Raw genomic sequence first — 27,059 nt, forward strand, 5'->3', positions numbered from 1 at the left:
GCAACGCCACTCAACCACGCAACACCACTCACACATGCAACGCCAGTCACACATGCAACGCCACACACACATGCAACGCCACTCACACATGCAACGCCACTCACACATGCAACGCCACTCACACATGCAACGCCACTCAACCACGCAACGCCACTCACACATGCAACGCCACTCACACATGCAACGCCACTCACACATGCAACGCCACTCAACTACGCAACGCCACTCACACATGCAACGCCACTCAACCATGCAACGCCACTCAACAATGCAACGCCACTCAACAACCCAACGCCACTCAACCACGCAACGCCACTCAACCACGCAACGCAACTCACACATGCAACTCCACTCAACCACGCAACGCCACTCACACATGCAACGCCACTCACACATGCAACGCCACTCACACATGCAACGCCACTCACACATGCAACGCCACTCACACATGCAACGCCACTCACACATGCAACGCAAATCACACACGCAATGCCACTCACACACGCAACGCCACTCTAACACGCAACGCCACTCAACAACGCAACGCCACTCAACCACGCAACACCACTCACACATGCAACGCCAGTCACACATGCAACGCCACTCACACATGCAACGCCACTCACACATGCAACGCCACTCAACCACGCAACGCCACTCACACATGCAACGCCACTCACACATGCAACGCCACTCAACCACGCAACGCCACTCAACCACGCAACGCCACTCAACCACGCAACGCCACTCAACCACGCAACGCCACTCACACATGCAACGCCACTCACACATGCAACACCACTCAACCACGCAACGCCACTCACACATGCAACGCCACTCACACATGCAAAGCCACTCACACATGCAACGCCACTCAACCACGCAACGCCACTCAACCACGCAACGCTACTCAACCACGCAACGCCACTCAACCACGCAACGCCACTCAACCACGCAACGCCACTCAACCACGCAACGCCACTCAACCACGCAACGCCACTCAACCACGCAACGCCACTCAACCATGCAACGCCACTCACACATGCAACGCCACTCACACATGCAACGCCACTCACACATGCAAAGCCACTCACACATGCAACGCCACTCAACCACGCAACGCCACTCAACCACGCAACGCTACTCAACCACGCAACGCCACTCAACCACGCAACGCCACTCAACCACGCAACGCCACTCAACCACGCAACGCCACTCAACCACGCAACGCCACTCAACCACGCAACGCCACTCAACCATGCAACGCCACTCACACATGCAACGCCACTCACACATGCACCGCCACTCACACATGCAACGCCACTCACACATGCAACGCCACTCACACATGCAACGCCACTCACACATGCAACGCCACTCACGCACGCAACGCCAATCACGCACGCAACGCCACTCACACACGCAACACCACTCACACACGCAACGCCACTCACACACGCAACGCCACTCACACCCACACAGTGCCACTTTTACCCACACAGCACCACTTTCAGACACACAACGCCACTCACACCCACGCAAGCCCACTCTCACACACGCAACGCCACACTCACCCATGCAATGCCAATCACACACGCAACGCCACTCACACACGCAACGCCACTCACACACGCAACAACACTCAAACATGCAACGCCACTCACACATGCAACGCCACTCACACATGCAACGCCACTCACCCATGCAACGACACTCACTCAAAGCCACTCACACCCACGCAGTGCCACTTTCACACACACTGTGCAGTGGACAATAGGTCTCGCAGTAGGAAAGTTGGAGATATTGGTTTTGTAAATGACAAAGCCCTTTATGTTTTTAACATGCAAAATAAAAATAAAAGGCATTGTTATTTGCAATTGTAATAGCTCCAACTTTCCTACTGCGAGACCTATTGGCAACGCCAGTGCTTGTTAGAATTTGTATAACACAAGATTGGCTGCAACTTCACATGAGCGCTTAACATGGTTGATAAGGTTAAGCAGAAAAACAAAGAAAGCTCTTTACCATTTCTGTGCCTCTCAACTGTACCCAGCCTCCCTTCTTACATCGTTCCTTGGTAAATAAATGATGCAACTGAATACACCATCTCGTACAGTGATTTCACCCCTGCTTGGACAGAGTCTAATCGTCCTCCCATCCACTAGTTTATGCTCCACCTTCCAAGGATCCTTGAACCCTGACCCTTAAAGATACCACACAATCATATTAGACTAACTATAACATCTGACTTATTGTTTCCTACGAAATGCTCTGAAGGGATCTGATACAATATATATAGGCGGACTACAAAAAGTACTTAATAAATAAATACCAACATCTGTATATAGCTTTTTCCAAACCATATCACTGAGTTGAACCAGTTTGATGAATCACCCAGGTGACGTTCATGGCCAGCAACAACTAAAACCAGGGAGCAGAAGAGTCCTAGCACAGCATAAGTCTGCAACAGTTAGGGAATCAATTAATTTGCTGTCTGGCAGGACATGAAGGGGGCCATTTCACCTGTAAAACAGGTAACTGAGTAATCGGTCCATATATTGTATCAAGGGGTTTTGATGGCACCATAAAACTCTGAGGCTGAAGGCCTCATAAATACAACCAGAAACCTGGGATGGCAAAGTAGGACCATATTACACAAGCTATCCATGAATTTTGGTATATTCTATATTTATCTTGGGGAAGATAGCTTCAAAAAGGTTTACATCCAAACACTGAAATGTTTGTGGAAAACAGTAAGTACAGTATTGTGTATTGTTTGGTTGTCTGTAGTAAAAGAAAAGAACAAGTTCCTTGCCGCTGGTCTTTTTTTTCCTGGTAAAGGTACTCGAACTGCAGATTTCTCACCGTTACAATATCCTTAAGGGCCAGATTGGATCCGGGAGCTTTCTAAGCAGTGCTCCTGTGCGCCACATGACTCTGTGTTGACTTTGTTCCACCCCAGTTGCAGAACAGAGCTGCATATAAGTGCCACACCTGAGTGCCAAAGTCAATTTCTTTCTTGACTCCTTCCAGAGCACAAAACAATGGCACAATTTCAGAGCGCAGATCTCTGATTCAGGACCTTTTTAGATTCTAAAAAGAGACCCCTCCACATAATGGGGAGGTGGGTAGGCAGTGAGGAATCTGCTGTTGAAAGAGTGTTACTGGAGTTAAGTAACTTGTTTTTATTATGGATACTTCAAACTGTGGATTCCTCACCTTTAGAATTGCTACTAAAGCAGTACCATCCAATGTGGGAGGGTAAGTGCAGTTTACGTACACCAGATATTCCTGCAGCACCAAACAGGCAACATGCCCCTCCTTTTGGACCTGGCTGTCAAGGCAGTAGTGATTCATAAACGTATGCACTGAGGCCCATGCTATGGGCAGACAGATGTCAAGAGCAGGCATGCCTCATACAAATGCAGTCATGGCACCGTTGCACCTTGTGGAATGGGCCCTCAGTCCCTCAAGAGGCTGTCTTTTCGGTAATGCATATCTGATCTTAATGCAAAGGACTATCCACCTTGACAGAAAACCCCACAAAAGCTGGTTGTCAGCCCGATGGTCTTTGTGTGATCGATGTAAAAGCTTCAAACTCTTTTGGATTTTAAACAATGGAGTCTCATCTTTTGATGGGGGAGGTCTGGCAAATAATGTTAGAAGGGTGAAAAGGCATATCAATTTTCATCAAGAAAGCTGCTGTGGTTCTCAGCACCAGATTGTTGGGAAAAAAGTTGGTGTAGGGCTGTTGCACCTAAAGAGCCTGTAGCTTACTCCAACCATGAGCTGAAGTGATTGTGATGAGGAAGACAATCATCAGCAGCTGTGCATCAGCTTGAAGGAGCACATATGAGAAAAGTCAAGACCAAATTGAGGTCCCACTGTGGCATCACGAAGGGTTTGGGAAGGAAGATGTGTGTCAAACCTCAAACACATCACAACAGGTGATTTAAACACAAAAGGTTAGTCCGATAAATGAAAAAAGGCTGACATGGCCAACAAATAACCCTTGATGGTGTCCACTGCAAGTCCTTGCTGAGCCAAAGGCAGAACAAACAATAAAACATCCAACACCTTTATTTGTAATGGGTCTGTATTGTGGGCTACACCCCAGGTCACAAATTTGTCTCCGCAACTGGCGTAAATGGACTTTGTAGAAGGAAGCCTGGCAGCGAGGACGACATACTGAGCGTCCTGTGGTAGTTCAAAGCAATCAAATGCAATCAGCTGCTGCTGCGCAATCTTCACTTATGGAGGTGTAGATTGCACAGGTTTGGCTGTAGAACCCTGCCCTGCTGCAGCAACAAGAGATCCTCTAGAAAGCAGTAGTCTGGTTGAGGACAGATGCTCATACCCAGACATTTGAGTAACACACTCTCCTGGCCCATTCAGAGCCACTAGGATGACTTGCAGCTGGTTATTCCTGATCTTCATAATTCTGGGCAGGAGAGGTTGGTGCAAAATGGTTCACAGGAATCCGGTACTCCGCTCTAGCCTGAATACATCTCTTAGAAAGAGAGCGTTCTAGGGAACTAGAAGGCACAGACATTTTTACACTGTGCATTCTCGACTGTGGTGAAAAGATACAACCAGGACTCTTCCCTCATTGGAGAATGCCATGCACCACATCTGGATGCAAAAGCCATATGTGATCATCCAGACATCGCCAGCTGAGCTCGTCCGCAATGCTGTTTAAAAATCCCACCCGGTGGTTCACGTTCAGGAAGATGCCCTGACGTTCCAGCCAACTCTAGCGGCATAGTGCCTCCTAGACCAGGACTTAGCACCCCACTCTGTCCTGCTCGTTGCAATATCCCATGGCTGTGTTGTACATGAGAGCCTGCACTAGCCTTCCCGTGATGGATGGCAGGAAGGCCTTCGATGCCAGATGGAGGACCTGCAGCTCTAACAGATTTATGTGAAGTCAGGTTTCTGCTGGAAAGCAGAGTCCTCTGATCTCCCCAATTGCCAAATGACCTCCCTAGCCCACCAGACACGCATCTGTCACCACCATCAGCTCTGGGTGGAAGGGAGAGGGTCTGCTGCTGGTCAGGCTACGTCTGAGCAGCCATCACAGCAGGTCCTGTGCAGACTCCTCTGACACCTGGATGACATCCGAATGGTTTCCTTGGTGCTGTGCCCACTGAGACATCAGATACCACAGCAGAGCCTGCATATACCTCCTGGTGAAGTAGAGAAGCAAGATGCATGAGGCCAGCAGGCCAAAAAGCCTCAGAGCTGCTCTCATCGAGATAGGGGACCAAGGTTGAAATTTTGGAATCATAGCCCAAATGTCCTGGACTCGTCGTGACGGGGAGGGGCCCTGAACTGCCCCGTGTCCAAAACAGCTCCTATAAAAATAAGCCTTGGTGAAGGAGTCAGGTGTGACTTCAGCTCGTTGATCGAAAGCCCCAGTGATATCAAGAGCTTCGCTATCACCTGGAGGTGGGTCTATGACTGTGGCAAGTTTACCTTCCTTCAATAGCCAGTGGTTGAGGTAGAGGAAAACTAATATCCCCAACATTCGGTGATAGGGGATGACCATTGCCATTACTTTTGTGAAAACCTGAGGGGCGCTGGTAAGGCTGAAGGGCAGTACAGCAAACTGGACAATCACCTGGCTGACCTTGAATCACAGGTAATATCTTTGTGACTCCAGGACTGGCACATGAAAGTATGCGTTCTGCTGGTCCAAGGCAACCATTCAGACACGTGGATCCAGGGCAGACGTAACTTGGGCCAGTGGGAGCAATTTGAATTTGTCCTCTGTAGGAAGACAGTCAGAGGGCAAAGATCTAAAATAGGACTAAGGCCTCCGTCCATCATCCCCTTTGGTATCGCTCTGTTTTTTTACGGCATGAGGAAATAGTGGGAGTAACAGCAGTCCCTCTTTCTGAGTCCAGTACGCTTTCTAAGGCTCCTTTGGACAGTAGAGCCTACACCTCTTGCAGCAAGAAGGATAAATGCTGCTCTGAAAGCCGCTTTGATGAAGGCAGAATATGTGACAGAATGGAAGGACAGCCTAGTTGAATGATTTAGAGTATCCATCTGTTGGATGTGATAGTTTGCCACCCATTGTGAAAATGTTTAAATCTGCCTCCCGCAGGGTCGACGTGCGTTGGCAAGGGGAGACTAAAGCTGCTTGGAGGCTGATTCATGAGGGGTATGGAACTGGGCAGGACGTTGTCCCTGGTGATCCGTACTTTGTCTGTCTGATCCATGTGCCCGACCCTGAAAAGGCAATGGAGCGGGGCTAGGGGCTTGGCATTCCCAGTACACCAAATCTCAAGAGTAGCTTCAGAAGGGGCAAAACCAAAGAAGGAATTGTCTGGCAGGTGTTGAATGTCCCAAAGCGGGCACTGTGGCCCAGCTTTCCTTGAAGAACTCTAGGGCAGAATCAGCGTTTTTGCCAAACAGGCAGGAGCCATTAAAAGGCATATCTGGAAGATATGTCTGCACATCACCAGAAAAACCTGCTGATCTCGTTCACATGTGGTGATAAAGCAAAACAGTAGTGCCACCTTCTCACCCCAAACAAGCGATAGTATCCAGCTGGGCGTGAATCACATATTTGGCTGAATAATGACCGTCATGAATAGGATGAGCCAGAAAGGACCTAAGCTCTTCTGGAACCACTCGAAAGATCTCACTGACCTTGCACAGAGGGTGTGTGTACATCATCCTAGAAGGCAGCATGTGTTGATCCACCTTAAAGCTAGACTTCGCGAAGAAAAAATACAGTTTTCTGAAGGCTTCAATTCACTTCAGCTCTCTGTCTGGAGATTCTTAGTACATAAAATGGGATTTACCTTGCTGTGTGGAGTCTGTACCACCAGGCTCTCCAGAGTAGGGCGTTGATTGAAAAAAGTCAAGGTCACCCGATGCTGTTCAGGGGCTTTGTCTGTTCACTAGTGGCCAAGAGCAAGGCCTAGACCAGGTGCCCATCAATGCCTGAAGGGCAGTAGGAGCTCAGCGGAAGCCTGCCCAAGCTGTAAAACTTCAGTAGGAACATTAGTCTTGACCTCCACAGAAGGAAGTTGTAGACCCAGAATTTCAGCAGCACGTCTAATCACTATGGTAAAGGAAGCACTTTCGTTCATTAGTGGCCTAGTGAGGAATTCAATCCAGTATTGACAGAAGTATCAAACCCACTTGCCTCCTGTAAATCCATATACAAATTGTTAACAGAATGTTGGAGAAAATCATCCCCATTGTCATCTCCTAGGGTCGGCGAACTCTGATCAGAGTTGGGCCCGAAAAGCTGGTGGAGCAACTGAGAGCAACTCCATGGTAGAGGCAGTGTTTTGTCTGGATTGATTGCAGGAACAAGGTGCATGGAAGTGCAGCCAGGAAGTGACCTTGGTTGGGGCTGAGACGAGTTTGGCTTGGTGTGGGACATTGGTATCGGCAAAGGGTCCCACCTCTGGGACCGATGTCGAAGTGACAGGCGCAAGTTGTGGGGCTGGAGTGGAATTCGGCACCAGAGGCAGTCCGAAACTCAAGGTGGGTTTGAGAGACAGAGATGGTCCGAGGGCAGATCTGCCAGAGGCTCATGGAGGCTCATGCGGGTTCGAAGGCACACCAGGGGTTTTCGGACAAGTGCCAAAAATGCCAACATGGCCTTCCTAAAGGCCTCGATCTGCTGCTGTGTAGCTGATGAATTTGGGGTGCATCAGGATCAATTGTGGAACTGGTTCCTTAATTGTAGATAGGTAGTGATACTGAGTGGCACCTTACACACTTGCGACTTCTCTGAAGATAGCGAGTGGCTGGATGAGGACGAGTGGCACTTGGCCTTCATGTGTTCCATTTGGACTTTGGACCAGGTGGCTCAACAGCGACGAGGACCTGTCGCATGAATGGCTAGGAGTGCGGGTGATTTTGAACCCTCAACTTCAAGCAGGAATGGGACTTCCTTGGCTCCTTCTGATGCTGGCTGACATACAGCTACGCTTCACAATCCCATATCACCTTTGGTCATTGTCCAGGGGTGGCGCTTATATACGGGTCTGTTCTAACGGCACTCAAGAGCACTGCTGTGAAAGGTTCGAGATCGAGTCTTGCATATGGGGATACTCCAAAGGTGAGGAATCGGCAGGTAGAAGTATACGTCAGAAATATTTATGCTGTTGAGGATGTAGAATTTTAGAAAACACACAACGTGATCTGTTGAAAAAATAGATTCTGTGTAAGGGAGAGATGGTTGAAGCTGGTGCATCTACTAATACCCACTGCGCATGGAATTACAAATTGGAAAAAAAATCTAAGGCCCTTTGAAATATGCATTGCTACATCCTCATCAATCTCAAACCACTCTACACAGTTTTACAGTCATCCATTATTCAATCAGCATTCTGTTCTTGAAAGGTAAACAAAGCCTAAGCATTCTAATTCGAATCAGTGCCCTTTGTTAGCTACACCTTGCTTAAAACACCTACAACAAACTATCCATACTACAGACAGAATGCGTTTTTAACCAAACAAAGGGTGTTTTTTCCTAGAATTCTAAATTCTTAACCTCTCAATATTTTCCACAAACCCTTTAATGTTTGAAACAAACACCCATTTCAAGACAACTGCCTCTAAATAAATATCTGACATAAAGAAAAGGCCTAATGGGAAATATGTGTTATGCACAATATGGATTCTGTTCACATCATAAATTACGACCCTCAAGTCCCTTGACGCCACTATAAGACTATATTACACAATTATGACGAAATCCCCCTCTAGCCAGAGTTAAATGATAGGTACAACTCAGCAGAATGGTTTACTGAGCATGATGGATGGTGTGAGGTCGACATTTTTCACGCCATCATCAAAGGGGTACATGAGCATGGCCGGTGGCATGGTTTATGGTGTGCGTTTTCTGCCCTGCATGCCACAACTGGCAAATTTCAGGGTGTTTTACGCATATTCACTGTATCAGGACCAACAAATGACTGTGTTTTTATGTGAATGTACATGTTTTTTTAGACACTTTCATTAAGCTGTCATGAACTTGTCTGGTGCTGTGCACACCCTTCAGCTGTTCAGAGCACAGGCTGGCTGCAGAGCTTGGCCTTTGACCAGTCCCTGGGCCTGACCAACTTTGGCTGCGCCCAGCAGGGTGTGGCTGTGTGAAGCAGGGTGTGGCTGCATGCTGCAGGGCGTGGCTGCATCCTGCCGGGTGTGGCTGTGTGAAGCAGGGTGTGGCTGCATGCTGCAGGGCGTGGCTGCATCCTGCCGGGTGTGGCTGTGTGAAGCAGGGTGTGGCTGCATGCTGCAGGGCGTGGCTGCATCCTGCAGGGTGTGGCTGTGTGAAGCAGGGTGTGGCTGCATGCTGCAGGGCGTGGCTGCATGCTGCAGGGTGTGGCTGTGTGAAGCAGGGTGTAGCTGCATGCTGCAGGGTGTGGCTGTGTGAAGCAGGGTGTGGCTGCATGCTGCAGGGCGTGGCTGCATCCTGCAGGGTGTGGCTGTGTGAAGCAGGGTGTAGCTGCATGCTGCAGGGCGTGGCTGCATCCTGCAGGGTGTGGCTGTGTGAAGCAGGGTGTAGCTGCATGCTGCAGGGCGAGGCTGCATGCTGCAGGGTGTGGCTGTGTGAAGCAGGGTGTGGCTGCATGCTGCAGGGCGTGGCTGCATCCTGCAGGGCGTGGCTGTGTGAAGCAGGGCGTGGCTGCATGCTGCAGGGTGTGGCTGTGCGAAGCACGGTGTGGCTGCATGCTGCAGGGCGTGGCTGCATGCTGCAGGGTGTGGCTGCATGCTGCAGGGCGTGGCTGCATGCTGCAGGGTGTGGCTGTGCGAAGCAGGGTGTGGCTGCATGCTGCAGGGTGTGGCTGTGTGAAGCAGGGTGTGGCTGCAGGATCTGCGCCCAGCCTGCCGCTGGTGGCCAAGATATTCTGCACACAGCCAATGGGAGTTGGTCATTGTAACTGGCCAACCAAAAGTAGAGTGGAGTGCCCCAATAAAAATAGAATCTGCTGCTGGGCACACCTACGTGGACATTTTTACATGTGGAAAGTTGATTTTCTTAACTATGTCCTGTCCCTCCTGCCCCCCCCTCCCCCCCTCCAAGTGTGTCAGTAGTTTGCTGACTACTTTTTAGGATCGGCAGACCCACGACACCTTAAAAAGTGCTCAGGGGTACTAGAAATGGGACTTCAAAACCCAATTTCCAGTTTACATCTGTCTGGACTGTGGGCCCAAAAATAGTGAGTGGACTTCACAAAATGGGTTATTTCTTTTATTTTATTTAAACTACCAGGTGGCTGCGGTGGTCTTTGAGGATCGCCCAAACTAAGCCTTGGGGAAAAGGGCTTGCTCATCCTGCCTCCTCATATGGAATGTCAAATTCTTTTTATTTATTTTATTTTTTTAGAATGCAGGGGTCATGCTACTTGTCCTGAAGTGGCGTCAACAAGAAATATGCCCAGTCCATCAAAGTGTTTTGAATCCGCGGACCAGACGTCCACTGACCAGAAACAAATGATAGAAGAAAGGGTTCCGTCATTATGTAGGATTCCAATACTTTTCAGGTCTGTGTTAGCCAAGACCTTTTGATTTAAAAAAAAAATATATATATGTACAACATACTTATTTAAAGGGGTTTTCAGCCGGCTTTCTTCATCCATTGGTCTGTTGGTGTGTCATTCACAGTCAGCCCACTTTAGCTAGTGGATAACTTTACTTCGAGTGACTACTTGCTCTTTCACAAGGTGCACATCTGCACACAAGCTAGTTCCCTTCTGTGCCAATGTTTTTTTGTTTGTTTATTACTTTCATGTTGCCTTTGAGTCTAGAGCCTAACACAACAGCAGGATGCTTTATACCAGGCCATATTCCACACTTTATCAGTTCCTGTCTCATGCCAATGCTGTTGTAAATTCCTTTTGGAATGTCCTTTGTTTATTGTTTGAATGCTGGTGTGTCACAGCATAAGAGATTGCGTTCATTTGAAACTGTTCGGTATTATATTATTGGAAGCATCTACATTATACTTGTGAAATGATTAGCGAGCAATTCTTCATAACACGTTTATTCTGAACTCAATTTCACCTGCGGTCCTTTAATAAACTGTACCCCGGAAGAAAAACAGAGCAGTACAAAAGGGGGTGGTGATAGACGGAGCATCTGAACCAATCAAACACTCACACCCAGTCAACAGATCTGGGTTTAATCCATCACCGTTCTTTAGCCCACTCTGCCACCCCAGTTCAGACATGGCCATATGCAAATCTGACCCTGTGCCTCATGGGAACAGTCCAGCCCGAACTGCCAAGCCATGCCTTCCCTGGACCGGAAACAAGCTTCCGAGGACCGGTTTCTGGCATTTCAGCCATCTTCAGCCCGGCTTGCTTGAATCCAGTGGAAAAGTGAGCAAGGGACTCATGTCTGAGCCTACCCTGCCAACTTATGGCGAACAAAGCGGTACAAACAGCCTTTATCGTGTTTAATTTGCAGCACTTTGAATTTTTTTATTGCCTTCTTTCCTGTTTTCATTTCTTTCCTTCTTTCTTGCTTTTTTTATTCCTCTTTCCTTCATTCCTTCTTTTTATTCCTACTTTACTTTCTTCTATTTTTCCCTTCCTTCTTTCATTCCCTCTATTTCTTTCTTGCTTTCCCTTTTCTTTCTTTCCTTTATTCTTGCACTCTTCTTTCCTTTTCTTGCATTCTTTAATTCGTACTTTCCTTCTTTCTTTTTCTTGCCTCCTTTCTTTCATTCTTTTCTCTCTTGACTTCTTTCTTGCTTTCATGTCTTCCTTCTTTCTTTTCTTCCTTCTTGTGACCTTTTCTTTCTTCTTTCTCTCTCTCTCTCTTTCTTGTCCGCTTCTTTTTCTATCTTTCTTGTTTTCATTCCTTCTTTCCTTTCTAACCTTTCTTTCTTTTTTTCTTACTTCTTTCTGTCTATTTTGTATCCTTCTTTCTAGCCTTCTTTCTTTTTTGTGCTTACTTTCTTTCTCATAAGTATGGGGCTTACAGCCAGTGGCACAACAATTCGGTGTTTTGAGTCTGTGTTTGCCAAGATCTTTTGATTTTATTAAACTTATGTGTATTGCATAGTTATTTATAGGGGTTTTCAGACACATTTCATCCATTTGTCTGGTTGTGTCATTCACATTGATCTCCCAACCCACTTGAGCATGCACCAAGGGGCAACGTGTCACCCTACTTCAGTCACTGGCTGACTTCACTATCAGTTACGGCATCTTTAGTCAGTGTTTTATTTGAGATTGACAAACTACCTGCACCTTCCCAAACTGAGGGGCATATTAGCAAGAACCTCGTTAAAATGATTGCAGTTTTAGTGGCAGGAAACTGCCGCAAAAACAGTGATAATGGGCTTGCTAATATGCGTTATAGAATTCCAATTGAAGCTCAGGTTAGATGTGCAGGACATCTAACCTGGGCTTCTATTGGAATTCTATAACGCATATTAGCAAGCCCATTATCGCTGTTTTAGCGGCAGTTTCCTGCCGCTAAAACGGCGATAATTTTAACGAGGTTCTTGCTAATATGCCCCAAAGTTTTGCAAAAGCCAGGACAAAATAAAACAAGACACCTGACCGATTTTCTTTGCCAATACTTGTTAAAATTTGGGACGTGGGCCTGCCCAGAACAGTCTGTGGACTAAAAAGGTGAAGTGTTAACCCTTTAAAATACACCTGCCATCTTTTTGAAAAGCTAATATCACAAAACCTAATGAAGCGATGTACACCGAAGTAAGCAGTCTGAGTATAGTTCTACTTATAGTGTATATATGTATATACATACATTTCTGGTATGATTTTTGGAGCAAAATAAATGCTATTTTCATGTTCAGCCACTGGGTGTTAATGGAGACAATGGAATGCCTAATGGGTGGTAAATAGAACACAAGAGGTCACACCCAGCCCCATACTCACGTCATTGATGAAGTCCTCGATGTCCGATGGACCCCCAAGAGGCTTCCTGGGATACTGGGGTGTCCCGTAGTTGTAAGGCGCATCCTTTCGGATCGGCTGCTTCCCTCGGGGAGAGGGGGGTGGGAGGAGCTTGTTGGGGTTCCTCAACTGGTTGATATCATAGGCATCCTAAAGAGACAAGAGAGACTCTATATGTAACCCAATAGTCAATAAGTATTCTTTCCTACCCTGCAGATCTGGTCCCTCTGGTTTGAGTTAATCAGTGCATTCAACATTTACCGTCAATAACCTATATTGAACTATTGTTCTCCTGAAAGGGAGGGGAGGGGAGGATACCAACTTTCATTGCCCTGGTTTAAATTTCCTAACTGCACAGTGTAATTTTGAAATTTGCCCCATAGGCAGGGTCACTGGAATTATGCGTTTTGTAGCTGCAGCATTTTCTGCCTAATTACGGATTTGCCACAGTTCCCACATAATCCACCATTTGCTACAATATCAGCAGATTTTAGCAAAACAAATAGTTTCTAGCTCTGATGCAGCAAAAGTTACAAAAAACTCTGCAACCGGTGCTGCTTTGCAGTGGAAGGCCATTCGCAAAAGTTGACTGGTCATCGTTTTGTTGCTCCTTGCTGTATTTGAGGGACAGACTGGTACCAGTGAGGTGAAACCTTTGCCCAGAAAGTGTGTACAAATGACAACATAATTAAATAATTCTATCACCAAAAGTGTTGCATTACGCCACATAATTGACATTTTTTGCCAAATGATTTAGTAAAACTTGCTGCATAATTTTGTCCTCCCCTGCCTCATAATTCCAGCGTCTTAGCCTATAGGAGATATGGGGCATTGAGGGTACTGAAGGGAACACAGTTACATGCGACAATCAGGAAAAACACACACAAAAGGTCTCAATTAGATGTGGCAGTAGTGGACACACCGTCCTTACCTCCTCTACAAGAAGCTTTTCCGATGGCCGAACCACTGCCAGCTCTGCCTCAGGAAATACACTGCCTAGTACCTGTGCTACTGTAAATGGTGTCAGAGAGGCGGCCATATTTCGGACGGTCCCTTTGACACCATTCTTACAAGGCGGCTTTCCTGTCCATGATGGCCCTGTGAACCATGGCGGTCCTGGACAAAAAATCTATAAATTCCCCCCACGCTCTGGGAGTAACCCCAGGAAGCATGGGAGACTTAAGGTATGTTTTCTGCCCAAGAAAGCCCAGCTTTAAGGGTCTGTTTTTGCAAAATACCAAAACTGCAGGCAGGGCTGCCTTGAAAATGTGGACCTTCCATTACAGGTTGAGAGTGCATTAGGGTTAAAAAAAATTTTTTTTTTAAATGACCACCGGCCCTAGGACTAACTGGAGATTTCACAGGCCAGCTGTGGCTTGAGCCAAGAAGGTGATGCCTTTGCCCCCAATCTCTTTGAACCCCCGCCCCTCCCCGTTGTTTAAAGGATGCCAAAAGTCCTGTGGACAGTAGTTGGAAACATGGGGTGCATGCCTTGCTACGGTGTTTGATCCTGGCCACAAGATTGGGTGGGCTCTGTGTAGCGTGCCTTGTACACATCACAGAGTAACCCGAGATGAATACTCTGGGTCATACAATCATCCAGTACTACCCTGAAAGAGGGCTGCATGTGGACTCTTGTATTCCCGGTTAGTCTAGAGGGGACTGCTGAGTTTTGCAGTAGTTGGATTTTCTTCATCGCAGTGTTGACGTGATCTAGAAAACTCCACCAGGTTTTGTATTTGTATTAATCAATTGTTGTCCTATTTTGTTTGTGCTACCTGGAGAGAGGTATTGAAGCAATTACAGAGTGCTGTAGCTATCACACGCTTGTTTCAGTGACTATTCAAGCATGTGCGACCATTTTTGTTGAACCAGCATGGTACTTTGTTTCATCTTTGGGATGCAGTGATTTGCAGGTGCTGCATGTACATTGCTTCTGATAGCTTTTCAAGCAGTTTCATTGTTATGTTATTCTAATATAACTTACTATGGCACACAAATCACCCACGAAGAGGTATCTAGGTGCTGACGATAAACACAAACAAGACAACATGCTGAAGATTAGAATAGAACTGTCTTAAGCAGTTTCCTGAATTTAACATAATCAGAACAGCGGCTATGGTAAGGTAAGTTATTCCAATAGAACGGACCAAGTAAGTAAAAGACCTGCCGCCTAGCCTAGGTAATGTGCATTTGATAAAGTCAACATTCAAACAATGAGAATCAGTACAACTGATAAACGCGCCTTCCTTTTGCACTCACCTGGTCCTCCTCACCTCCTCCCTGCTCGTCGTAGTTGAAGACATTGTCTCGGATGTCATCCTCAGACTCCGACAGGAGTCCCTTGTGGGCACTGCCCCGGCGGTAACGCTCAACGATAACCAGAAACAGGATCACCACTATGCGGGAGAAAACACAGCAAAAAAATAAGAAAGAGGCTCAAAACGGAAGTGTTAAGACTAAACGTGCAAGAAATGCGCTGCTCGTGGCGCAGCACGCGCGGGGTGACCAATTCTACCCTAGCTTGCTTGATTTCTACCAATGAGGTGAGTAGTTCCTTGGCGTCCTGCCTGATTCAGAAGACTAAGTAAGAGTGATTTGATGGCACCCTGCGAAATTTACACCAATGAGGGCACTTCTAATATAGCCTCTTTGATGGCCATCATTAACACAGAGCCAACCGTCCTCAGAGGATTTCTGCTACTTAGTTAGGGCACGGTGTTGATCACGCCATGTCATATTATACCACCTAAGAGCACGTGCACCACAGGTCTACTTCGTAATTGTAAGTATCTGTCTATGGATGATTAGTCAAGTTGATTGTTTCAGTGGATTATGTTGCCAGTACTTCACTGTAAGCGAGAGTCCCAAGTGCCTGCCAATGACGGAATAAATTTTTTTTTTCATGCATGATTTCCACCACATGTACACAGCTGAGCTCTCGCAACTACATTCAGGTAAAGATAAGCATAGTAAAATGTGACATAAACAATTAAACAAACAGAAGCAGATTCTTGGGTGTTTTTCTTGTTTTAGCAAGATGATGATTTAATGTGTCCACACTTGAAGAACAGTCCACAGTTAGCCGACACGTGTTTCGTCGTGCTTCGGTGAGTCAACAGGACTCTTCAGGGCTTGTGGCTCAACTCAGATTAAAAGGGTTGAGATCAGTCTCGTTCTCGTTGTAGAGTTCAATGCGCGGTCACATTCTTTAATATACTGAGTTACTGTAATGGTTCGTCAAGCTTAGTTAGGAGCAAGAAGGTATTCCTGCTTCTATATATCGCCCAATAGGGTAAGTGATGATTTCAAAGTTCAAGCTTAATACGGGTGCGTATTGAGCTGTACCGGGAGGGGATCCACCTGCTAAGGCGCTGTGGAAACGGGTGCGTTTCACTTTCGCGACGTTCAGGAGTGCGGTATCCCTCCTCTGTTGATCCCGGTCGCCGTGTTTCGTTCTGACTGAGAACAATTAAATGCCGCCATGAAGTGAGCAATTCTTTTGCAGCAGGTATATATGCTACATTTGATTGAGGACAGTTTCTTTGCAGTATGTGCGGATTGCATCAATGAGTGCAATTCTATTGTAGGTTGTCTTAATCCTGCCTTGGAGGGGAGCAGTACTGCGGCAGCATGAAGGAACCCCCCTGCAGCTGCACTGTGCAAGGATTCTGCCAGATGCTAGCTGACTCTGATGCAACCTGCATGCATTCTCCCACTTACTGAACCATGGCTACTGCAACCTGCCTCCATTTTACCACCAAGAAAAATTGCAATGACATCCGGTCTGGTCAATTCTACTATCAACAACAGCTGTTGTGCTTCTCAAGGAGAATACCTGAGATCTGCTTCCTGGGAGCACTTGTACATCGCTTTACTTGGCCATTTCTGATTTAGAAGAATCTCGCTGCCTAAACGGATGCCTGAAGGGAAACTGTTTATCTGACAAAACCTTTTGTTAGGAGGCGATTGATTAAAAGTCAAAGGCAATCATTTATGTCATTTCCTTGCCATGGATGGAAGGGCTGCCATTGGTCAATGTGTCCCATCAAGTGATGGCATCCACTTACTTAGAAGTAGCAAGATACTGGCGAGGATGATCATCAGTGCTCCTAAGCTGATGCCTGTGCCGGCGATGAAAATGGCTGCCGCACCGGGCTTGCAGGAGCCCGCAGAATCGCAGTCACACACAGTCACGTTCAGGAGCTGCATCTGGGTCAGCTGAGGCTCCCCTGAGTCACTGACCCACACCGGGAGGACATACAAGCCTTCTTCCATCTTCTTCAGCAACTGCAGCACGGCATGCGTATCTGGGGATGGAGACACAAGATGGCATTGTGAAAGAGACCGTGACTTAAACTGATATTTATTACCATAAGAAATACAAACGGACTCTCACCACTAATACCTCAAAGGCTGTCAGTAATATGCCTCTCCTACTAACCAGATGTATCAGCAAACTGGCCACTGGCCACTGGCCAACTGTGTGCCAAATATATCTGGAGACCTCACAACCCATGCGAATTGGCCTTTAGTCGACCAGTCTGTGCTAAGCAGCATGTAAAGAAGACATACTTTTCTCCCATCACTCACTCCCTTGATCAGTCAGCTACACACTCATTCTTGACTGCCGCTCCTTTAAAGACTGGCAGAGAAGAAGTTTGTCAATATCCAGAACTATCACCCTTAGCGGTCAAACTGCGGCCATCTTCTAGCACAAAGGTTAACTTGAGCACACGGTGCAAGGGCAGAAGGTGCTGGATTCTCCAAGTAACACCCACAAGAGACCAGCTCCTTCTTAGGATGGAGAGAGTCCCCTGAAATTGTCACCCCCACCCTCCAAAGATTTTCTTCAGCACTGGTGCACTATCCTGACTAGTTGGGCTGAGAAGCCCCCTTCTGACCTCATCCACCCCGCCCTGTATCCATGGGTCATAAGAAGAGGCATTGGGGAACCTCTGAACATTTGGGGCTGAAGGCATCACAGGCTAATTGTAGCCATGTTGAAGGTAGGAATACAGTTTTATATGGCATCCCATCTCCTTACCATTAACCGGGTTGATGGTCCAGTTCTGCATGAGTTCTGGGACAGCGGGGTCCAGCTGAAAGTGGAACGGCTCTGCTTGGGGGGGCAGGTCCTGGTCTGTGGCACTTACAAGCACCCCACTGTCTTTCCTGGGCATGCTGCACACCAGGCCGACCAGGGGAAACATGTGTGGGGGCGTGTCGTTCTCCTCCATGATCTCAATGGAAAGCGTGCCAGTGGCCGTGCGAGGAGGGTCCGCTGTGAAGAAAGGACAAAGCAGCAAGATCCATGTTGAGTGCTTTCCAAGTGCTACCATACCTTCACACATACACACAGCTACTATAGAGCCCTGGAGACAGCATATTACATGTTCAATGGATGACTCTGAATAATATGACATACGTAAAGTGTACACTGAAGTAACTATAACACAGGAAGGGGGAAGAGACGGGCCGGAGACACCCTCCATGGCACTGCATCCAGGGCCGCTACCAGGATACCCTTGCGGGTGTTAGTGCACTTAACAAATAAACATAACATAACATCCACCTCCATGAGCCTTTTAGCGGGGTTCATGAGCTATTGGGTGCCCAGGATTGGCGTGTTGCATCTGACACTCTCCTTCACACCCACCACCCTCAGCCTTAGCACAAACCGTTTGGGGTAGTTTGGGGACCAAGGGCACAAGAAGATGGTTTCTCTTCGTGCTGTGGACCGAAGGACAACAGGAGGGCTTACACTCCTTTCTACAGAGGGGATGATCAGCATTTGAATGTCTTACACTACACGGCATTATACTCTGGCCGATGGACAGTAGGATGGCTTCCACTGCTCTGTATGTGGGCTTTTGGAATAGTAGGTTGTTTTCCACTACACTTTTCTAAGGGAGGACAGAATTTGAGATACCTTCCATTACTCTAATGAGACTCGTCAACTGCCTGGTGGACATGTAAGACGGCTTACACTACTCCTTCCTGGGAGGGGTGATGGATAGTAATATGCCTTACACTATTCTCTGCCTGGAGGGGTAATGGATAGTAGGATACCTTCCTCTACTTTACTAGGGGGACGACGGGTAGTAGGATTCCTTCCACAACCACCTTCTGGGTGCTAATGGGCAGTAGGATGACTTCCACAACTTTCTCCTGGGGTGAAGGTAATTCGGGACAGTATCATTCTGTCCACTACTGTGTGTGAGAGAATGATGGGCTGGTAGATTCCCTCCTCTGCTCTTTGCTGGAAGGAGTGATGGAAAGTAGGACAGCTTTACCATCTCTTTGCTGGGAGCGTGATAGACTTTAGGACAGTTTACACTACTCATTTTTTAAAGGGATGATACACCGTAGGACAGCTTCCACATCTCTTTACTGGGGATTTCACTATTCCTTGTGAAGGAGAGAATGGATGACTTACACCACACTTGCACAGTCAAAATATCAATTTTTAAATATCGACCTACCTTAATATCGAGTTTTTAATATCGTAGGGTCAGAATATCGAAGTCAAGAATATCGTTGACCAGAATATCGACCTTAAGGTAAGTGATATTGTTTTTTTAATATCGAAGTAAATAATATTGTTAGCAAAAATATTGTAGTCAATAATATCAGAAAATTATGTTATGTATTTTAGTATGTATTTTATATGTATGTTTAACATTTTTTTAATGTATTTTCATACATTTTTAAATGGTAGTATTAGAGCGGGTTGTGGGTTTATAGGGTGATTAGGGTGGGAAGTAAATGTATTATAATTAATTATTTAATGTTTTTATTTATTGTGATTGATCATTAATTAATTGTCAATTAATTAATTGGTAATTAATTTGTATTAATTGGTTAATTTATCATTATATTAATTATAATTAATGTATTATTAATTTGCATATATTGTTATTGTGTATTAACTTATTGTTAATTAATTATTAATTGGTAATTAATTATTAAGTGATACATTGATAGTTACATTAATTATGGGATTTTGTTATGTGTAGTGGGTTGTGGGTTTATAGGGGAATAAGGTGGGAAGTAATTAAATTAATGAATGACTATGTTTTTATTTATTGGTATTGATTATTACTTTATTGGTAATTAATTATTAATTGGTAATGAATGTGTATTAATTGGTTAATTTATAATTATATTAATTATAATTCATTTTTATTAATTGATTAAATGAATTGTGTTTTTTATGTGTAGTGTGTTGTGTGTTAAAGGGGGAATAGTGTGGGAAGTACTTTAATGTTATTTAAGTAAATATTAATTTGATTTTATTGGTATTCATTTTTTTGTTAGGTAAATATTAATATATTATTTATTGAAATAACAACAAAAATTGATAAGTATGTTAATTTAACCCCTACGCTATCCTACATTTTCCAAACTGTTACAATCACTGGAGTGGGAATAGTAATTTTAACCCCTACGCTATCCAACACTTTCCCTACTGTTGAACTCATTGGAGTGGGAATAGTAATTTTTATCCCTACGCTATCCAACGCTTTCCCTACTGTTGCACTCACCGGAGTGGGAATAGTAATTTTTACCCCTATGCTTTCCCTACTGTCGCACTCACTGGAGTGGGAATAGTAATTTTTACCCCAACGCTATCCAGCGCTTTCCCTACTGTTGCACTCTCTGGAGTGGGAATAGTCATTTTTACCCCTACGCTATCCATCGCTTTCCCTACTGTTGCACTCACTGGAGTGGGAATAGTAATTTTTACCCTGACGCTATCCAATGCTTTCCCTAATGTGGCAATATGTGGAGTAAGTATATATATGAATTTATATGTATATGTTTAATTAATGTTAACATTATATGTATTCGTTATTATTTTTAAATAAATTTTAATATTTTTAACTATATTTCTTTTAATTATGTCTTAATATTTTTAACTATATTTCTTTTGATTATATGTATTATTTACTTAATTTTACATTATTATTAAAACATTTTAAAAAACAATATTTTTAACCAATATTTTTGACAACTATATTTTTTTCTCAATATTTTTGTACTTACCTTTATATAGATTGGACTTTGATATTTTGGACTTCGATATTTCTGTGTCAATATTTCTGTGTCGATATTTTTGTAGGTCGATTTTATGTCCGTCGATATTTTGACAGACATTTTTACACGACTCTTTAGGTGGAGATGTAATGGACAGTAAGAAGGTTACATCACTCTTTGCTGTCAGGGGTGAAGGATTCCGCTAGTCTTTGATGTGAGGATTGATGTAGAGTAGGACAGCTTCCACTATTCTTTGTAAAGGAAGAGTGAAGGATGACTTACACAACTATTTACTTGGAGATGTAATGGACAGAAAGAAGGTTACACCACTTTTTGCTATCAGGGGTGAAGGATTTCAACTACTCTTTGCTGTGAGGATTGATGTTGAGTAGGACAGCTTCCACTATTGTTTGCTGGGTGAGGTGATAAGTTGTAGGACAGCTTTCGACTACTCTTGGCTAGCAGGGGTGCTGGCTGCTGGAAGGCTTACACTACTGTTAGCTGGGAGCGGTGAACGATATAGGACGTTTTCCAATACTCTCTGCTAGGACAAGTATTTGATTGTAGGATGGCTTGCACGTCTGTCTGCTGGGAGGGGTGATGGGCAGTAAGACAGCTTCCATTACTCTCTGCTGGCACAGGTGTAGGGTTGGCTTTCACTATTCTTTGCTGGGAGGGATAAAGGGCAGTAGGACGACTTTCTTTATTCTTTGCAGGGATAGAGGATAGTAGGATGAATTACGCTACTTGTTGTTAGGAGGATTGATGGAAGTAGGATGGCTTTCTGTACTCTCTGCTTGGACGGGTGAAAGACAGTGAGATAATTTCCACTACTTTCTACTGTGGGATGATGGGCAGTGGCATTTAAACCACTTACTTTTTATCCTCCCTCCTCGGTTCTTAGAAACAATATATTCCACCACTCTCTTCTTCCCATAATCCCAGCACACCCCCATTGCACCTACACAAGAAGGCATTGGGCGAATGGATAGGCGCTTCGGGGAGCTGGAGGGTCCTAGGAGACATTTTGGTGATCTTAAGGCCTTTGGACAGCCAACAAGAGGGCGCGGACATTCGCAACCACACACTATATGGCACATGGATCGACACTATAAGGAGCGGGAGGCCCATGTACTGACAATGTGTGAGGCTTCACGAAAGACATTTTGGGGCGATGATGGCTCATGGGCAGACACTGTAAGGCGTGTGTGGCACATGGACAGACAGTATGAGAAGTTTGATGCTCATGAGCAGACAACTTCAGGATCCCCAAGTCCAGGGACACATGTAAGAGACACATGGAGGGGTTTGATGTACGTGAGAAGCTTGGGACATCAACACTGTAAGGCGACTCCAACAAAAGGATTGATTGATCCAAATTTAATTTCAGCATTGGCAGAAAACTGATGCCCACCCACTCCATCAACAACATCACTGGGCTTCATTGAAAGTTTACTACCATCTGAGCCACACATTGATAAACTTGCCCAAGGTGTAAATTTCCAGATACATCATTTAAAAATAAATAAAAGATCTGGTCTCAAACGAGCAACCTGAGGCGGCCGCTCATGCACTCATAAGCCCCCGCTTATACTTGGGCAATGCCAAACTACTGGGTCACCTAGTGAAGACTCTGCCGTCCCTGGAAGCGATGCTCCAGTTCATATCCCAGCTGATCTGCGAGATATGAAAATTAGACCACATCTCTCTTATCCTGAGAGATTTCCATTGACTCCCACTTAAATCAAATTTAGAATATGCCACCTCACGTTTAAGCTATACACGCAAGCGGCCGAGTTATGTAATCCAAGTGTTAAACATACCTGGTGGCCCCACAATGTCACGCAGTATGGACTCACTCACTATCGTACACCTGAAATTGTAAAGCTCCCAAGCTCAAAGAGAATCCTTTTTGGGCTTTGCCCTTCCACCCTGGAACCCCCTTTTGATCCAGTGAAGCCTCTCATTCAGGAAGAGACTCGAGACCCACCTGTTCGCTATATTTCAAAATCAAGACATCCTCAAATCATGTGACATCTCACACATGACGTTTACAAACTCTTATCTTTCCCAGCCGTCCTTAACAGGTCATGTAAAGCATTCGAATACCAGTTGGTGAAGCAGCACTATAAACAAACATTGTAAGTAAATAAAGGCATGTGGAACACGTGGGCAGAGTAGGACAATCCCACACAAAAAAGCCTATTTATTTATTTAGAGAGTTTTATATAGGGCTGGCAAGACTCGATGGTGTCAGAGCGCTTTACAACATTACACAGGCAATAATATCAGACAGCAATAAGCAAAAGTAAAAAACAGAGTCGGGCGTTTCATACGGATTGGTGTAGAGAGAAACACAACAATTATACCTTGAGCAGAGTAGAGATTGAAGCAATGCGCTATCATTTACTGTCCAGAGGGTTTAGGTGCTGATTGGGGATGGGATCCTTTAGTTGTCTCTTAAAGATCATGAAGGAGGAGTTGGTCCTGAGATCCACTGGTAGGGAGTTCCAGATTTTGGGAGCATTGCCCGAGAAGGATCGAGCCAGGGCTTTTGTTTGTTTCTTTGGGGGGCATGAGAAGTAGGGTGTTGGTGCTTCTCAGGCTTCTTGACTGGCCTGCCTTGGTGAGTTTGGCTGCCGAGTATGCTGGTTTACCAGTGTGAAGGACGCTGTGAGTGAGACAGGCAGTTTTGAAGTGACTGCGAGCTTCAATTTGGAGCCACTTTAGATCTTTGAGGGAGGGGGAGATGTGATTGTGTCTTTTGACTCTAGTGACCATCCTTGCTGCTGCATTTTGAGTGGTTCTCAGGGGGGGCTAAGTGGGATCTTGCTGTGCCTGTGAGGGTAGCGTTCCCATAGTCTCGTCTAGACAGAACAAGGGATGAGCTGTGGGTTTGAGATCATTCGCAGGGAGGAAAGGCATGATTTTATTAAGGAGTTTTAGGTTGTAGAAGGCACTCCCGCTTTCTGTCGTTCAGCTCAGTGTGCCCTCTATGGGCGCCATCCAAAGAAGTGCTGTCACCACTGTTTGGTAATAATGACTGAGATCTTACACACGTAATACGGACCATTGCGCAAAACCTGGATAGGATAAATGTCATACTGCATACGTACAGTTATGTAATTCAGAGTGTTACTGGCTATGTTCGCCTTTTCTGTGCTACATAGGGAAAATAATGTGTTTTGAGTGCCTGCCGTAGGGCGGAGCTTTGTGGGTTCCCACCCCTCTCTACAAAGGCTCAGGAGGGGCAGTCCATCCCTGCCTTCAGTTCTCACCATTGTCGCTTGCGATAATCAGCGCCTTGTACGAGCCGCCTTGAAAGAAGGGGGACTTCCGGTCAATCTCCTTCCTGGTGTGGATTGTTCCGGTCTTGGTGTCCACAACCAGCCACTCTTCTGGGTCCTTTTCAATCTTGTAGCTGTCAACACAAAATGGTGGATTAGAATTACTCAGGGTGGTGATACATACTGGTGCAGTGCTGAGAATGCATATCTGTAGTAATTCCACAGGAAGTTGCTTCCCCCATTACCACCTCCCCTCAAGGCCCAGTGCAAGATTAAAGCCACTTCAGGCCTTATGGTGCCCTCAAGTATGGCCACAAGAGGGTGCCAGATTACAACAAACAGACTCAAAACGCACTTGTTGCTATAGAAACGGGATTGCCTGTCCAGCAAAATCTAAGTGACAAGGACTGTGGAAACCTGTTCACTGGAGATGCTGCACTCACACATCTGTCAGGAAGGGGCATTTGCTGTAACAAAAGAATCATTTGTCTGATATTTGTGCAGGGTGAAGTCAACTCAGATCAATGAAAAACTATGAAAATGCAATGTTAGAACATTCCACCAGAAAGTGGAAGCTTCTATCCAAAATGTTCCCAGTACGACCCTGATGTAGAGGTGAGCTCTACAATCAGGAGTAATAATTACCAGAAGCCGGTAAAGCATTACCACATGGTATTTACTCTCAGGTGTAGGATTCTGGGGCAATGAAGTGCCTGTGGATAACAATCTTAATTTATGTTTTTCCACATTTCTTTGCACTTGCAGCAGCATTTTGCTGACAGTCATGTATAGCAAAAAAAAGGGAAAAAACAGAAGGCCTTCCTTCTCAAGCTTCGCACCTAGGAACTGGATCAATATCCCACCACAGATGGGGTCCGCACCCTCCACTCAACTTCATGTGTTAGATGAAAACACATTTGTTTCTGGGGAACTCTTGTCTGCCTTTCGTAGGGAGACTTTGTATTCAAAGGGAATTGTACGTCTAATCAGGTGTGTATAACGCGCTTTGTGAACCTGGGTAGGTGTCGCAGCGCATTATCAGATGGGTCGCACGATGCCCCTGAGGGAGTGCTTGGTTGTAAAACTGTTGTATTTGCAATGAGATCTGGTGTTGCGCATGAATGACCAAAGTGGTGCTCATTTCTGATCTTTTAGCCACAGTGAGGTTATTTTGTGGTGGTGTTGCACCTAGCTGTGCTTGGAGAGGGTGAATATTCTGTGCAGATGATCATTCTTACACTAATTTCTATTGTGAAGAATAACATTGCTCTTAGGTGAGCGAGGTACTACAAAAGAGTGGACACTGTCACATTGATAATGCTCAGCAATATTCCCTACAGCCATTGACTACGACCTAAGTCAATGTGATGACCCCAGCTTTGATCCTATGTGGGGTGATAGTTTTGTGGCCTCTTCTGTGGTGACAGGAACATTTCTTTCTACATTGATAACTCTGTTCCCACTGGCTGTCTGCGCCCTCCTTCTCATCACTTTGGGGATAATTCCATCCTGCAGGCAAACTCGCCTTAAACATGTGTTATTTGCACAAGAGCTATTTGCCCACGTACAAATACGCCCCCTGTGCTAAGTGCCTGCTACTTTTAGGGAAGCGATATAGCTCGAAATGTCGAATTTTGCACCCTGGATCCCCATCATGGGTACAAATTGGAACCTGCAACTTCATGTGAGTGTAACGTGCAGGTCTGAGATTTGAAACCATGCAGGGCCCCCCAGACTTGCATCCTTCTTAGGCTTGTAAAACGACTACCACTGAGTTGGTGAATGAGAACTCCTATTATCCGAGCACCAAGTGTCACTGCAGTTTGTGGTGTGTGCTCGAGGAACAGCCAGGCCTGTGAAAGCAGGGACTGTACCCAGGTGAAAGAAACTGTGGAGAGAGTGTGTTGACTCGTCCAGAACTTCTCGCTACTCTGTGGTTGCTAAAGGGCGGGCCTAAGGGAAGGAGGCTTGCATGGGGCTGAGGGCCTGACAAAAAAAGGAGAATAAAGATTCAAACACATGAACACTTTAAAAAAAACTTCATCAGGGAACTACTACCTTTGTAAACAAACACTTCTTTTAAAGTTATGGAGAGTAAAAAACATGGGGCCAGATTTACAAAAGCATTTATGAGCATGGGAAGTAGTTCTGCCGGAGTACTCGTTTACGCATTCTTACAGGCCTTTCTGAATTGGCTCAGAACGATCCAGCTCCCTTATCAGTAAAAGTGCAAAGGGGACACAGTCCTTTTTATTTGCAACAATTGCATATAAATGCAGCCTGAATAGTCCCATTTTATGTTTTGGGCCAAATTCACAAAGGCATGCAAGAGTATGTAAAGGAGCACTCCAGGAATACTACTTTACGTTCTCCTAAATGCCTTTGTGCATATACTCTGTTGTGGTTTGAGGGCAGGCCCGTTACACAGGAACCCGGATCTATTCAGGTAGAAGCTAAGGGCCAGATGTAGATCGCCAATTACCGGCCGGTAACGGCCGATTTCGGCCGTTACCGACCGGTATTTGGAATTTGGCATGTAGGGGGCATTTTATTTACCGAAATGGTATATTTACCCATTCGGTAAATTTACAGAATCAGTAAAATACCGAATCGGTAAATTTACTGATTCTGTAAATCAAGATGTAGGTGGCACTGTAATCAGTGCCACAGGCCCTTACCGAATCGTTATTTACCATGGAATACTATTCCATGGTAAATAACGAATTCCAGTGTACATGCACATCTGTGCCATGTGGCACACAGACATGCCCTAAGGGCATGTCTGTGTGTCACATGGCACACAAGCCAGAAACAGGGGTGCAACAGGGTG

General features: G+C 45.6%; 1 protein-coding gene across 1 annotated transcript in view; it reads right to left on the reverse strand.

Moving 5' to 3' along the window:
* Window positions 1–27,059, reverse strand: part of CDH15 (cadherin 15) — a 156,590-nt gene that overhangs the window by 21,764 nt on the left and 107,767 nt on the right. The window contains exons 9-13 of the mRNA XM_086945800.1: window positions 24,221–24,363; window positions 17,950–18,186; window positions 16,973–17,212; window positions 15,165–15,301; window positions 12,885–13,052 (exon numbers count right to left, since the gene is read on the reverse strand). Coding sequence (XP_086801926.1) covers window positions 12,885–13,052; window positions 15,165–15,301; window positions 16,973–17,212; window positions 17,950–18,186; window positions 24,221–24,363 — 925 coding nt within the window. The remainder of the gene's footprint in view (window positions 1–12,884; window positions 13,053–15,164; window positions 15,302–16,972; window positions 17,213–17,949; window positions 18,187–24,220; window positions 24,364–27,059) is intronic.

Source organism: Lissotriton vulgaris, chromosome 12 (genome assembly GCF_964263255.1).
Source record: "Lissotriton vulgaris chromosome 12, aLisVul1.2, whole genome shotgun sequence".
Lineage (NCBI taxonomy): Eukaryota > Metazoa > Chordata > Amphibia > Caudata > Salamandridae > Lissotriton > Lissotriton vulgaris.